Source organism: Myxocyprinus asiaticus, chromosome 49, assembly GCF_019703515.2.
Source record: "Myxocyprinus asiaticus isolate MX2 ecotype Aquarium Trade chromosome 49, UBuf_Myxa_2, whole genome shotgun sequence".
Taxonomy (NCBI): domain Eukaryota; kingdom Metazoa; phylum Chordata; class Actinopteri; order Cypriniformes; family Catostomidae; genus Myxocyprinus; species Myxocyprinus asiaticus.
This window is the reverse complement of record NC_059392.1, coordinates 10,406,203-10,422,643: the sequence shown is the minus strand read 5'-3', so window position 1 is coordinate 10,422,643 and position 16,441 is coordinate 10,406,203. Positions and strand designations below refer to the sequence as shown.

General features: G+C 38.0%; 1 protein-coding gene across 4 annotated transcripts in view; it reads right to left on the bottom strand.

The window, feature by feature from the left end:
* gatad2ab (GATA zinc finger domain containing 2Ab) overlaps nucleotides 1-16,441 on the bottom strand; it is a 58,051-nt gene that overhangs the window by 16,039 nt on the left and 25,571 nt on the right. For all 4 annotated transcript variants that reach the window (XM_051694018.1, XM_051694019.1, XM_051694021.1 and 1 more), the window contains one exon: nucleotides 2,014-2,257. In XM_051694018.1, coding sequence (XP_051549978.1) covers nucleotides 2,014-2,257 — 244 coding nt within the window. The remainder of the gene's footprint in view (nucleotides 1-2,013; nucleotides 2,258-16,441) is intronic.

The window sequence follows — 16,441 nt, the reverse complement described above, 5'->3', positions numbered from 1 at the left end:
AGCCACCAAAGCAAATTTAATGACATTCATCTCAAGTCTGGCACTTCATAAGCGCTTAATATGCTCCTCATCTGACACGCACATATGTGTTTCATGTGCGTGTCGCGCATGCTATCTCTGGAGCACATGCACGCATTAGTCCAGCAGGCTTCCCGATATACACGAGAACAAAGTATGGGGTCACTCACGCTACTCAATCATTACTGACTCAGGAAAAACCCTGAAAAACTTCTCCACAGAACAGGACAACTCCCAAACAAGTCAAGAAAATGAAGAGGAGCTTGTTTTTAAAACAGGTGTGACATCTGTGGTGTAGGTTCACAAAAGCCAACACAGAGCAGAACAAATGTAACCTACAAACTGTGTTGCATGACGATAATCATTCGTAATACAAGCAATCTGTTGTGCCTCCTGAAATGAAGCACACAAAGACTATGGAAGCCAAAAAAAATGCACTCCGCAGGCTGCTGAGAATGTTTCTTCATTATGTAAGTCACTTTGAATAAAAGCACCTGCTAAATGAATACATGTAAATGTATTAAATCGGTCAATTTTTTTTTTTTTTTGCAAGAAGTGTTTATTTAATTTATTTATTTATTTTATATATTTACTTTTTTTTATTACTTGGACTATTGTCAAGTTCCAAATAAAGAGAAAATTATACAAGTATTTGGAAGTATTAAATTCACTGACTGGATTATACAAAAATAGGCAGTACAAAATGGTTTTCATATATTAAAAAGTTTCTCTTGATTTTCCAAATAAATTTACTATATCATGATATATATCGTTTTCATGATATAAAATTACCAATATTGTGATATAAGATTTTGGTCATATCGCCCAACCCTACACAAAGCAATTGTATCCTTTTAGAAGATATTAATTTAACCACTGGAGACTTTGTGCTTTTTGGAGCTTTAAAGTGCTGGCCACCATTCAATTGCACTGTATTGACTACATGCAGCGAGATATTCGTTTATAAAAATATTCATTTGTGTTCTGAAGAAGAAAGTCTTACACATCTAGGATGGCATGAGGGTGAGTAAATTCTGATAGAAGTTTAATAGGGAACTATCCTTTTAATGTATGATAATTTTTCGGAATGTTCCTACGAACGATTTCTAAAATGTAATGCATAAAATAAACTTAATGCGTAGAAACGTACAAGACCAGGGGCCTCATTTATAAAGATGTGTGTAGAATCATCCTAAACATCATTGTACAATAATTTCCTACATTTTTCATATTACAAGTAATATGTAAAATAAACCACATGCAAACCTTATGTGTATTTATATAAAAGAGAAAAAAAAAAAAAAGGGCCTTTTATTTAGGCTACAAGGATGTGCGTAGATTTATCTTAATGTACAATTATTTCCTAAATGTTTCTACAAACAATTTATATAACAAAGCATAAAATAAACCATATGTGTACACAAAAACCCTAAATGCTTACCACTTTATTAATAATTAAATCATCTTAATATACTTATGCATGTAAACCTGGTCACCCATTTACACAATCAAGTAAAATTAAGTCTGTACACTTGCCGTTTCTATAAGAATGTTTTCATGTCAGTTTCTGTCTTTATACGTCCGATTTGTCACTTAACGCTGGAACAAATTCATGGCATTTAGGATCAACGTTTTTTAAAAACAGCAAAGCTAAAGCCCCTCCAGGCAACTCTTTAGAATAACAGACTTAACCTAAGCTGAATGGTGCAACTCTGTAGTCATGTCATCCTTTGTTTACTTTGCATTTAGCAGAGGCTTTATATTAAGATCCTCTAGTAGGTCTCAGTGGAGCAACTTGAGGTTAAGTGCCCTCAATAACAGCACAAATGTGAAATGGCAGGAGTTAGATCTCTGTAATTCTGCAGTTCACAGGTCGCCACTACCCACGATCAACATTCGTGTTAGCTAGCTCTTTCATTAATGACCCCAGGAAATCTCGACAAGCAAGGTTCTTTCTAGTGAACTAAAACATTGATTTTAAGGCATGTGGCCTACCTCTTAGACGTGCTCATGTCCACAGGCTCGTCACTGGTCTGCACCTCTACCTTGATGGTAGCCTTTACCTCCCCGGCCCTCAGGATGTTGGCCACCTTGTTGGCCTGTTCGCTTTTGGTCTTCAGTGCATCCACACTTTCCAGTTTGACCCTTTTTACGTTGGGGTTCATGGCGGGGGCATCTCGCTCCAGCGCCCGCTTTTGACTGCGCGTCTGACGCACAGCGTCTTCCGACATCTTCTCACCTGTAAAAGAACATCACTAAATGAGCCAAGTATATTCATATTCAAACAATATAAGTACTGCCTAACAGACTATACGATTTAGAGGTTGAAGTCTGACTGGCTGATGGACAATACAATGCTGATACAGATGTGCACAAAATTAAACTTTCAACCATCTTTAGGAAACTCCTTCAAACCATTGAAATCAGAAATGGTTTATTATCCATTAACAAAGTTGGAATTTAAACAAGGCATTAATACTTGTGTTAACAGAGCACAACTGTCTGGTTCCGAAATTTATTTTCAATGATAAATTATAAACTTTTAAAGACAGACCTACCATGAGCTCCGAGGTTGTTAATCAATGGTATGTGCTTCTGTTCAAGCCGCCAGTCCATGTTAGTTCAACTTACATTTAATAGCGTAATTTGTGGTGAATAACTACACTTCCCATGATCCTGAGGTGGAAAATACACCAATCAGAGAATCTCGGCAAACAAACCGCAACAAAAGAGCCCAGCAATGACCAGACACTTAATTGATGCACTGCGAATGACGCAACAGAGTCGTCTCCCTACACTCTCAAAAGAGCGCGGTGTCGATTAGAGCCTGACCGATACAGCATTTTTTAGACCGAGACCGATACCGATTTTAGAGGGGGGAAATTCACCGATTACCGATATGGTGGCCAATAAAAATAAATTGAGCTGGAATGAAAACAGATTGTGCACGATTTTGCACTGATATGACTATGCAAAGGTACACAGAAGGCTGCTTTCTTATACAAATATTTTTATCAAAGAATATTTGACATTATTATTATACATTGTCAACCAATTCTAGAAATGAACATTGAGAAAATAAATAAAAACACAATAAATAGCTAAATAAACATCAGTACTGTATGTTTAGTATCAGTCAGCTGCTGACTATTTAAATAAAGAATACAATTATAGCTAAATAAAAATCAGTACTGTATGTTCAGTATCAAATAAAGAATAAATTCAAATAAAGTAAATAGCTAAATAAACATCAGTACTGTTTAGTATCAGTCAATTGCTGACTATTTTAATATGGCCAGTCAGTTAGGGGCAGGTTGTAAAACAAGCAGCACAGCTTCTTGGCATTTACACCTGCCAAGTCAAGAGATAAACAGCGGCAGCAGTGTTACACTGGATTCTGCTATACAAGTTCAGGGGAAACATTCAACAGTGGAAATTTAAATATTACATTTTGTAAATGCAATGACTGGAATTGTTCGGTTGAAGGGGGTACCAAACTGCGAATCTTGAACAAAAGTTTGGTGAATACATGTTTACACATTAGCTTCCAATCAGCTGACAAGGTATGAAAGTAGCTACGTGGTTAACTAGTTAGTTATAAGCTCGTTGTCACAGAGTAAAAGATGGACGTTGTTTATTTACTTTCCAGCATTGTGTCTCACCAACTAGGTAACAACATATCATGAAATCAACACTCAACAGACACAATCCACCACCGCACCGTTGTCTGCTGAGCTGCAAATAGATGCTCTGATGTTTACCTTTCAATCTGCTACATTACTGACTGCACTGACAAACTATAGCTGGATAACATAGCTAACAGATGTGATAAACATGAGTGACATGGTTGTCAGGGACAGGGTTAACGTTATATTAGTTATATTGAAAAGGGAAAACGATGGGGTCATTGTTTATTAACTTTCCAGTATGTATTCACAAACTAGTTAGCAACTTACCATGAAGACACAGCTTAACACTGCACTGTCTGCAGAACCACCATCAGCTCAGCTCTCTAAACATTGGAGTCAGAGCATGCTCTGATGGATAAACTACGTTATGACACCAATTCTAAATCACCCCAAGCATTGTTTTCTGTATTATATGTTTGAGAAAAAAGGTTTTCATATCTACGCATATCGGAAAACATACACGCCGATACCGATTTATCTGTGAAAGGCTAATATCGGCCGATAATAGTGTCGATACAAACATCAATATAATGCGATTCTCATATTACATCTTTACTTCAGATCCATGTATCAATATTTATATTAAACTATTTGTTTATTAATATCATGTAAACACAAAGTTGGCACACTGTAACTTCCAAATCAATTTAATGAGCTCACCAAGAGACAAAAACGTGATGTTATGAGCTACATGCTCTTAATCAGACATCAGTATAACTTAAATATCTCCAAATGAATTGGAATTGATTAGTAATTGAACCAAATTATGATATTGTGATGTATTGCAATAAATCGAATTGTTACATGCGTATCGCAATGCGTATCGTTTCGTGAGGTGCTAGGCGATACCCAACCCTACTCTCAAACTACTTTTATATTTGTAGATATCTGAAAATTTTGCAATAAACTTAATAGGTTAGTTTCTATACTTACAAATCAATACTTTAAAAGTCTTTCAATCATTTTTAATTTGATTACATCATTCACAAGGCTTCATGGGATTGTAGTTCATTCCCTTTTTTTTCCTCCCCTTTTTCTCCCCAATTTGGAATTCCCAATGCGCTCTAAGTCCTCATGGTGGCGTAGTGACTCGCCTCATTCCGGGTGGCGGAGGACGAATCTTAGTTGCCTCCGCGTCTGAGACCGTCAATCCATGCATCTTATCACATGGCTTGTTGAGCAAATTACCGCGTAGACATAACACGTGTGGAGGCTTCATGCTATTCTCCGCGGCATCCACGCACAACTCACCACGTGCCCCACCGAGAGCGAACCACATTATAGTGACCCATGTGGCTCTACCCTCCCTAGCAACCAGGCCAATTTGGTTGCTTAGGAGACCTGGCTGGAGTCACACAGCATGTTCTGGATTCAAACTCGTGACTCCAGGGGTTGTAGTCTTCAAATCAAAAGTTTGTAATATTGTGATTCACCTCAGAGTTGGTTGGTTTAATTCATGGCTTAGAATGCTTTTATGAAGGTTTATATGAAATCCCTATGTAAAAAATGAATGGGGGGGAAAAATACTCTCACAACCAAGGTGGCTGAAAAAGTAGGCGGGCACTGTTGCGCTCTATTGGCCAAGCTGGAACTGTTATTAGTCAGCTTGGCCCATATATACAGTACTGTGCAAAAGTCTTAGGCACATAAGATGTTTCAAAAAAACATTTGTTTTAAGATGGTTATTTATATCTGCTACTTTAGTGTCAATAGGAAATATACATTTTATACTCCCAAACATTCCTTTTGCAAATAGAATAGAAGAACAGGGAGCCCTAGAACAGATGGCATGGCCCTCACAGAGCCCCCCCACTGAACATCAGGTCAGTCTGGGATTACACGAAGAGACAGAAGTGATTGAGAGAGCCTAAATTAAAAGAACTGTGGATAATTCTCCAAGAAACTTGGAACATCCTATCTGCCAACACAACCAAGAAAAACTGTGTCCAGGTGCAAGTAGGAGAATTGGTGCTGTTTTGAAGGCAAAATTGTTCACACCAAATATTGATTTAGCTCTTTTTCTGTTTACTGGATTTTGTATGATGTTAATTGATTAATGAAAACTATTTGTCATTATTTTTTTAAGAAATCCTCACTTTGAAAGTTTTTCACAAGTGCCTAAAACTTTTGCACAGTACTGTATATCATTCTATCATTAATACTATACTACTTCTTAGAAACACTTGTTCCAAGATTGCTCGACACATGACATTTTACTGGAAAGTACCATCGCCGTCCATATTGGCAACTAATATCTGATAATTCCTGTACAAGCGAACTCAAGAGATGCATTATGCAAATCTACGAAGGTATACAGTATAAAGTTTTTGCAGATGCAAAGAAAACTGTGGAGTTGCACGCATGCATACACGGTGTCAAGAAGTTTGTGGTAAACCCCACAAACAGGAAATACAAATCGCACATAGCAGAACCCCAGAGAGAATTAATGCTCTATCCTGGAATATTACAGGCTGTCATTCAAAACATCAGCCAGGAAAGCTTCAACTGAAGTTTAAAATATGCATGCAGCCAACAGCTAAGGGAAACAAATCTATAATTTGGGTTCATTAACGTTACGACTTGTCTATGACAGCCCTGCCTATAATGACCTACCTGTCTTACATATGATATCAGTCATCTGATAGCAGGAGAGCTGACTCAACAGCCAGGCCTGCTCTCCTCTGCTGTGACATCACTCCACATGACCCATCCCAAGATTCCATGGAACACAAAGTATTTCCCTAAAAACCAGTTCAAACTGGTTGTTGGACGTAGCCGAGACTTTTTTTAACCTCTTGAGAGACTGACTGGCAGCGAATGCGGCCACACAGATGTGCATGTTTGCCAGTGGGGGATGGGCTGTGTGCATTCCAAAACACAAGTCTTTCAGAGATGAGATGGAAGTGTCCACCCCTTTGTTGCTGGCAAAATAACCGGCACAGTGGTCTCGACAATGAAAGTTATTCGATGAACCAAATAAGTTCACATCCAGCAAATAAAACTAGAGGCAACATGACTAAACATTTAAGGGGATGAAAATTCTGTCATCATTTTCACTCTAAGTGAACCATCCCTCTTCCAAGCAATTCTTGCATTAAAAAGCAATTTCTGTCACTTTCACAAAATGAATTAGGCCTAACAAATGCTGAAGTGATCAAAGAAGCAAACCTGAAGTTATTCTAAACATTTCTCTTAAAATGAGGCTGGCCCTCGAACCAGCTGCTGGTCAATTTTTCGTGCAGTCACAGATATAATCATCAATGAAAATGAGCACTGGACAGGGCTATTGAAAGTAGGTCACCAAACCTATCAGTTACATACTGACAGTTAGAAATGTAGTCAGCCAAGACTTTTGCACAGTCACTGGATGTCCATCGACAAGCAAATGTAATCCATTTAAGCCAAAAACCTTGAAGGACTCAAGGACCTGTTCTTGGACCTGTTTACACCTGGTATTAAAATGTGTTTTGGGCAATCCGATCCGAACAGGCGAGACATATCTATAGCCATTTACATCTCTTTTGACCACTTGTGTTCAGATTTTGAGGGGAAAGTCTCAAAAGTCTCAATTTTTAATGACAACATACATCAATTAATGCGTCAGTGTTTTACTGCATGATAATAAAGCGCAAAATAAGAGCGAAAAAATTGTGTCTACCTGTTATATTTACATTTAATCTAAGCACAAACATGATGTTTAGAGCAAAGCCGCAAGTAACGTACATTTTAAAGCTCTTGTTTTAGTGCAGCAGCTGATTGACGGTTGAGTGGGTGGTGCTTCGCTGCTGTTCGAACGGACCTACGATCCTAATGGTCACACGAGTGTGTGCAGTTTTGCTCATCTGCGGCTCTGCGCGCCGCGCTCTATCTTTCCCCAATGATTTCGGTGTAAATGATCATATGTCGATGTACTACCAATATACGGCCCTCGTGTCGAGCGATGTCTGCAAACAGTGCATGTTTTGTAAACGTTTTTGACCGTCGCTTGTTGTAGTAGACTGCAAAAAGAAAATGTTTCCAGACAGGAGACCTGAATAAGGCAGGGGGCTTCTCTATCAGTGGCTCTTTTCTCCACTTGCCATTTTCAACTACACACAATGCTTGCAGAACAGTGATGTCATCAAGTTGACCCAAATGAAACACAGGCGGAGCATATCCATTTACAGATCCATTCAGGTGCATTAGCGGAGGTTGTAACTGTGCGTGGCTAGTTGACGCTTTATTTTCTTCACAAAACCTTGTGCTCCAGATGCGTCAATAAACTTGGTGAACCGCGGTGCCAATGCTTCCCAGATCGTGGGTGGCGAACCGTACGGTTTGTTTTTTTACTGAGAACCGTTACACCCCTAGTTGCCACATGATTTAGCACCAATGTTTGCTCCAGGTGAGAATGGCTCATAAGGAATCCATTATTTCGATTCAAAATGTTGAATGTTTGGTGTGCAAAAGAATTACAACTGTTTTTTCGATACTCCTTTAGCATAGTCAATGCTGTCCAAATAACTGAAAAAGTAGGCACAGTGGATGTAAAAAATGGGGGGGAAAAAAATGAAGTATACTTGAACAAAGTTCAAATCAGCAGAGTGAAAGTGCGCTAAATTACAAAGAATGGACAAAAACTGGACACAAGACCATTTCATTGCATTGACAGTCAGCTTAACTCCTTAGCTCAATGCGATTCACTGAACATAGGAAAGTTGCCATGTTTTCACACTGGGTGACTACTTTAGTCATACACAAGCCACTTGTTCTTGTTAGGAAATAGATGCTTGTTGCCAAAACAGCTGGCATGTGGCTCGCATGGCTCCATGGGAAAAGGATGGCATCAGGAGTTCCTTACATCTATGTAGCATTCATGCCTTCATAAATAGCCTAATTCAACAGGGTTTGTTGTTATGAAATAAAAAAAAAGACTTAAAGGCATCAAAGTTGGTAACACTCAAATTACTACCTACACAATTTTGTTGCTTCCAATGTGTACTGATACACACTGGGTTAATTGTGGTGGTGGCTTAGTGGGCTAAAGCACATAGGTGGTATTGCTGGTTCGATCCCCACAGCCAACACCATTGTGTCCTTGAGCAAGGCACTTAACTCCAGGTTGCTCCGGGGGGAATGTCCTTGTAAAAAGTGCACTGTAAGTCACTTTGGATAAAAGCGTCTGCTAAATGCATAAATGTAAATGAAAGAATTACAAAAGCAAGAAAGCCTGAAGTCTTAACAACATATACAAAGTTTTATTTATGTGTTTGAGTATTACTAAGCAGATTTAAACCATGATGTTACTCAACTGCAAGCCAGTTGCAACATGCGTATCATTAAGTCATGGACTTAAAATTATGCTGCCTGCATCACTCCAGTTGTTCTATGATGGCCTTTAAAGATTAAATTACAATTTTATCATTGTCTTTCCAACAATTTATTTAATTTAATATTTTATTTAATTGGCTTGCACACTGGATACATTAAGGCCCTATTTTCTATAAAGCTGCTTTACAATTGTATGTACTGTGAAAAGCATAACACAAATAACACTGACTTGACCCATTTGAACTAAGCTACACTGCGGAGCCAATAACTCCAACTTCTGCAGCTATATTCTGAACCACTGCATTCAATAACAGCAGTGTATTGGATTGTTTCGACCGGAGTGAAAAACATGTTTATTCATGCCACGCTTTGGCCAGCTGGGAGTGTGGTGACTATCCTCACGGGGCCAGCTGAAGACGAATCGTCAGATGTAATGGCCGTCCATAGGGTGCAGACCAAGAAAGACATAGGAGTCAATTACCAACCCTACAAAACACGGTGGCAATACAAGCCAAACTAGAAAGGAAGTATTTTTCTCCCATTCATTTTTTCTATAGGGATTTCATAAAATCTTTCATAAGAGTTCTAAGCCATGAACCGAACCAAACCAACCAGCTCTGAGGTGAATCACAACACTTAAAGTGAATACTTTAAGTTTCTAAATGTGTTTAGGCTACTAGTTCTAATAAATAATTTTCAGCAAAATATTTTTCAAAAATAAACTGAGCAGGTCTAGTTATACTATTCTGACTGTTCCCATGAGTAGAACGCTTGACTGAGTTGGAACTGTGCCAGTGAAAATGTTTGTTTCCTACTCCATAACCGATATTGTATTCCTTTCATCAGGCTCTTAATAATTTAAGTAATCTTTAGGAATATCTGAAGGCAAACAAGGCCAGATTATTTCCTAATATCAAACATCATTCAAACAGAACATACACCGATCAGCCACAACATTAAAACCACCTGCCTAATATCGTGTAGGTCCCCCTTGTGCCGCCAAAACAGCTCTGACCCATTAAGGCATGGACTCCATAAGACCTCTGAAGGTGTCCTGTGGTATCTGGCACCAAGACGTTAGCAGCAGATCCTTTCAGTCCTGTAAATTGCGAAGTAGGGCCTCCGTTGATCGGACTCGTTGGTCCAGCACATCCCATAGATGCTCAATCGGATTAAGATCTTGGGAATTTGGAGGCCAAGTCAACATCATGAACTCTTTATCATGTTCCTCAAACCATTCCTGAACAATTTTTGTAGTGTGGCAGGGCGCATTATCCTGCTGAAAGAGGCCACTGCCATCAGGGAATACTGTTGCCATGAAGGGGTGTACGTGTCTGCAACAGTCTTTGGATATGTGGTATGTGTCAAAGTAACATCCACATGAATGCCAGGACCCAAGGTTTCCCAGCAGATCATTGCACAGAGCATCACACTGCCTCCGCCGGCCTGCCTTCTTCCCAAGGTGTATCCTGCAGCCATCTCTTCCCCAGTTAAGCGACACACACGGACCTGGCTGTCAACATGTTCTGAAAGAAAACGTGATTCATCAGACCAGGCCACCTTCCATTGCTCCATGGTCCAGTTCTGATGCTCACATGCCCATTGTAAGTGCTTTCGGCGGTGGACAGGGGTCAGCATGGACACTCTGACCGGTCTGCGTCTACGCAGCAACCTGCAATGCACTGTGTGTTCTGAAATCTTTCTATCATGGCCATCATTAAGTGTTTCAGCAATTTGTGCTACAGTAGCTCTTCTGAGGGATCAGACCAGACAGGCTAGCCTTCGCTCCCCACACGCAACGAGCCTTGGGCGTCCAAGACCCTGTCGCAGATTCACCGGTTGTCCTTCCTTGGACCACTTTAAGGGATTTTGGCCTGTAGCCCACCAACCACTGCATACCGGGAACACCCCACAAGACCTGCCATTTTGGAGATGCTCTGACCCAGTCATCTAGCCATCACAATTTGGCCCTTGTCAAAGTCACTCAGCTCCTTATGCTTGCCCATTTTTCCTGCTTCCAAAACATGAAATTCAAGAACTGACTGTTCACTTGCTGCCTAATATATCCCACCCCTTGACAGGTGCCATTGTAACGAGATAATAAATGTTATACACTTCACCTGACAGTGGTTTTAATGTTGTGGCTGATCAGTGTATATTGGACAGCAGGAAAACTTTTGTCCATTATTTGTTAATTCTTGGAGGTCCAGACTTTAAACCTCCTTTATGTACTTGCCCTTATATTCACAGTGCAATGCCATAAGCATATGTAAGACCATGGGTGGCTCCTCATTTCTGTTCTTACGTTAATGTAGATTTTATAAAAAAATAAATTATAGAATTATGGTGTTTAGTTTAATTTCACATAGCACATTCAAATATTCTGCATTGAATTAAAAAAAAAAATCATATTTCTATATTCTCATAATTTTACATTTAAAATATTAATCTCATAACAATATTTATGCATTTGCAACTGCTTTGTAAATGCATTTATTCCTGCTCTGTGAAAATACTTCTAACTGCCACTTTAGATGCAGCTTCTGTGCCACATTTACTGTGTAAAGATGCCTTTAGTCCCCATAGGTTTAGTATTCATTGCAATGGGCATTAAAACTCTTAAACTATCCATCTAAAATACTAATCTGCCGGTAGACTGTGGCTATGATTCGCATCAGAGCGTCAACGTCAGCGTCAAGCGTCTCCATGAACTCCATGGGAAAAGCGGAGTGATAGTTAAGATTGACGTGCTTCTGTGGTCATTTAAATGCGCCTTACATAGGATGAAAATACTTGATTTCTATCACAAGTCCCTTCTGGGCTTGTTTTGTACATCAAATAATAGCGCTAAGAGGTCCCTTCTCAATCATTTTATCACTGACAGGGAAGCACTGTTGTGGTGTGTCTGTCACTGTAATGACTCTGGGTGGACACATTACAAAGGTTCCACCCTCCCAACAAGTGTTTATACTGGTTTATGCTGTATTAAATGGTAAATGCGTTAATTGCCATGAAGAAAATTAACACGTTAATTCTGACAGCACGAATAAATATATGATGAATATATAGGCTATAAAGCTTAGTTAAATACATACACGTAAAGCATTGTAACAGAGACAAGTTTTTGTCATTTTTAAAATAAAAGTCCCCGGTGTATTTTATTTTATAGTTAAAAGTCCCACATTATGCACCAAATCTTAATTTTTCTGATTATTATTGAATTTTTGGTTACACAATAAAATGCTTTTAGGATTTTATTCATTTTGAACTCTTGTAGCCTCAATTTCTGTGCTCGCCCTAGTAAGAAAAGACTAAGAAATCTTTGATCATTCTATAAATCAATTTAAAAAAAACTATTGGCCAATTATCGGTTATCGACTTTTACCACCAACATAGTTATCAGCATTGGTAAAATCCATTATCGGCTCCCTCTAATTGCAATACACATGACACGATTCGATTTGCAATACATCACGATATCATAATTTGATCAATTTCAATTTATTTGGGTATATTTCAGTTATAAAGTATGCAGATAGAAACATCAAGTTTTTGTCTCTTGGTGGCCTCATTAAATTGATTTGGAAGTTACAGTGTGCCAAGTTTGTTGTGTTTGCATGATATGAATAAATAGTTTAATATAAATATCGATATATGGATCTAAATTATCGCTACAATATCATGAAAAAAAGTATTGCGATATATCGATATTTGATTGTATCGACACTAGTCACCACCGAAGACCATTTTTGACTACAGAAAAACCCTGACGTCTTTTTTAAAAATTAAGTTGAAATAACGTGAAATAACCAATTTACCATCAATAAACAACCTCGGAGCTCACGGAAGGTCTGTCTGTAGAGGTTTATAAGTTATCCTAAAAAATTAATTCTATGGAAAAAAAAAAAAAAAAAAAATTATGGGATTTATACTTTTTAGCACATCCTCAAGTCTCTTTAATATTCTGATCCCTAGATACGGTCTAAGGGATGTTTTTTTTCCTTTTTTTTCACACATTTTATCATCCGCCTGACAACAATCATAAATCTGATTACTTAGAAAAGTGTTTTCACACCTCTCCTCAACTAGTCGAACAATTTGAGGTATCGCATCAGTAGCGTAAACGTTGCGTAATGGTGGGCTACAGGCCAAAGTTCAATCCTTGAGGTTATGGAGGTTTGTTCAAATCCCTAACTACAAGTATGAACAATATTAATAGCTTTGTTTGCTTAAGAGTCAGCTTTAAACAGAGATGAGAATTGATACATAGGCCAACTTGTGCTAGACTGAGCATTGTGTCAAAGTCTGAGTATTTCCTGAGTTGGATCATACAATTGCTTTTACAGTTTACAAGACTTGTCCAGATGAGAAGGACTTCCTGATTGTGTCACAAAGATTTTAAAAAATCTGATGTTCCAGGTGAGCAGAGTCAAGCATGCAAAGGATGTTCCTCTAGATCTCGCAAAACGAATACAATCTTCTCACCCACAATGACGAAGTGGCTGCCAAGAGGGTTGAGTCAAAGGTGGCCGTCAGCTTCAGTTCTGCATATCATGGGTTAAGCCCTGCCATTTTAACACCACAGACAGATCAGGCCACAAGGGTGTTACCTAACAAAATGGACGTTGTTAACCCTGTATCTGCCAGAAGATCCACCTGGTGTGCCCCCTAGCAACAGGACACAAGCAAACGACAGAGAGCAGATGACTGCTTTTCACATGGGCACAAAAGAATGCTTTTGCTGTAAGAACAGTCGCAAGCAACCCCCCCCCCCCCAACACACACACACATCTACCCATCCCCCACTGTGATCTCAAACAGACTAGAGTGCAAATGTACACTGATGCACACACGCACACACACACATATATTACAACTGGTCTTTCAGATTGTTAGATAAGAATATTTAACACTGTGGCAGCAACAAAGTACATTTAATGAACAGTAATTATGTCAAGATCCACTCAAGCAATCGTATGAGTTGTAAATCCATGATGTTTGTACAAATCCATATGAACGGTTCACCTTCATAATTCCACTGTCAAACTTAACTAATCACCTGATGCCTTCATTTAGTTTGAATGACAGTCAGGATGAAGTTAATCTCTCTGTCCGGTTGAGATCCTACATTAACTGACAGGGGAGCAAGCGGACTGGTGTTTCATGGCTCTGAGCTCAACCTAACAATAAAGATGGGCAACAGGTGTAACAAAACTCCTAAACTTCTTAAAAGTGATGGATCAGGATGGTCCTACTAGTCAAGGAGATTAATTGGGAGAGACAACATCTTGGACAGGATTTTAGTTGCAGAGTAGAGTTGGGAATCAAGAACCCATTCTTATTCAAGATTTGGGCTGGGTATTGATACAGATTTCCTGATTTGATTCCAGTACACAAGCTCTCGATTTGATTAGATTCGATATCCATTCATATGGGTATATTTAAGTCCTAATGTCTGTTTTACTTGTATATGAAAGACATTCTCTCCCAGATAATGCTGTTAATCATATAGGGGACCTTCTAACTAGGTGCATTATTAAATTAATAATTATAATAATAATAAACAAAACTGGCAGTTCTGTAAAGAGCGTCTGTAGATGAGTGCATGTTAACAAGAGAGGACTCGAATGGCTTCATCTCATCTGTGCTATGCCTGATTGGAATTAAATATTTAATTTTTGTTGTTTTTGATCAACAACTGACTGTAGAGAACAGAAAGGGTATTAAAAGGGATATTATTCAATGACAAATCGTTGTGTGGATTCCATCTTTGGACACGTTACACGGAACAACTTTTACTCTCAACATACAGTGAAAGGATCTCGCTGCTGAACACTCCACCGGTATACTACACAATCACTGGAGAGGGATATCTAACCATTTACCGGCCAGTTGACAAATACATACATTTTAGTCACATATCACGAAATTTGATTGCAAACATGGGTGATTTCCGCTCATTGAAGTGGAGTGTTGCGCAGAGTAAAAGATCGATCTTGGGATTTAAGAATCAATATCGAGATCATTCAAATGAAGATCGCGATGCATCGGAAAATCAATATTTTTACCCACCCCATTCAGAATCAGTTTAATTATTTTTTTAAATACTGGAACAAATTCCTAAACTAATGACTTGGTCAGTTCTTTTGAATCTAGAGCCCAAAATATACAGCACAAACAGTTTAGCTCAATTCACAAACAAATGACTCGTATTGATAGGACTGGGTATTGATACAGATTTCCCGATTTGATTCGATTCACAAGCTCTCGATTCGATTCTGATTCATATGGGTATATTTAAGTTATAATTTCCATTTTGCTTACATATGAAAACAAATCTCTGTGAACTAATTCTGATCATTTGTCAAATTTGAGCTTTTTAAAAATGTACAAATCAATGTATTCCATAAATAAATGATATAATATTGCATATTATAATGTTGTTACATGTTTCTTGTTTAATACATCATTTATACTATTTACAACATGTGCTAAAAATTGGTACTGTCTCTTTAAGAGAACTGGCAGTTCTGTAAAGAACATCTGTAAATGAGTATATATATTATTAAGATAGAACATGAATGGGTTCTTTACTCATGCCTGGTATTTGTGATTAGAATTAAATGTTTTATTTTCTTGTTTTTGATCAACAATTGACTGAAAAGGACAGAACAGAAAGGGTATTAAAAGAAACATTATTCAAATGACAAATAGATTGTGTGGATCTCATCTTTGGCAAACATTACACGGAACGAGTCAAATTAAACATTTACTGTCAACACGCAGTAAAAGGTTGTAGCTGCTAAACTTCACCACTATACTACTCAGTCACTGTTGAGTGAAATCTGAACATTACCAGCCAGTCGCTAATCACAGACATATTTAGTCACATAGCGCAAAATGTGGTCTCATATACGAGTGATTTGTAGAGAGCTGCGCATAGTAAAAGATCGATCTAGGGATTGAAGAATCAATAAAGAGATTGTTCAAATGAAAATGCATTGGAAAAACAGAAAATGATCACCAGATATATGTAAAAAAAAAAAAATAAAAAAAATAATATATATATATATAAATGCATTTTTATTTTATAAATAAAAACAAATCAATAAAATCTTGATTAAAAGGTCTGTTTAAAAACATTTTCTACAATCTGTTCAATAATGTTCAATCTATATCAATAACATCACATTTAGAGTAAGAATTGCATTTATTATTTCAAAATATTTCTTCCTCAAAAGGATTAAAATAGGGCCCAATGATTTCCACATTGTGGCCTTGACTTATAACTGAACATTTGCCCACTTCATAGAAAATACCGAGATATATATTGTGTATGTATTGTGCCATTAGGGCTGGGCGATATGTCTTAAATTACACTACCGTTCAAAAGTTTGGGGTCGCTTGCCTGAAATGTTTCTCAT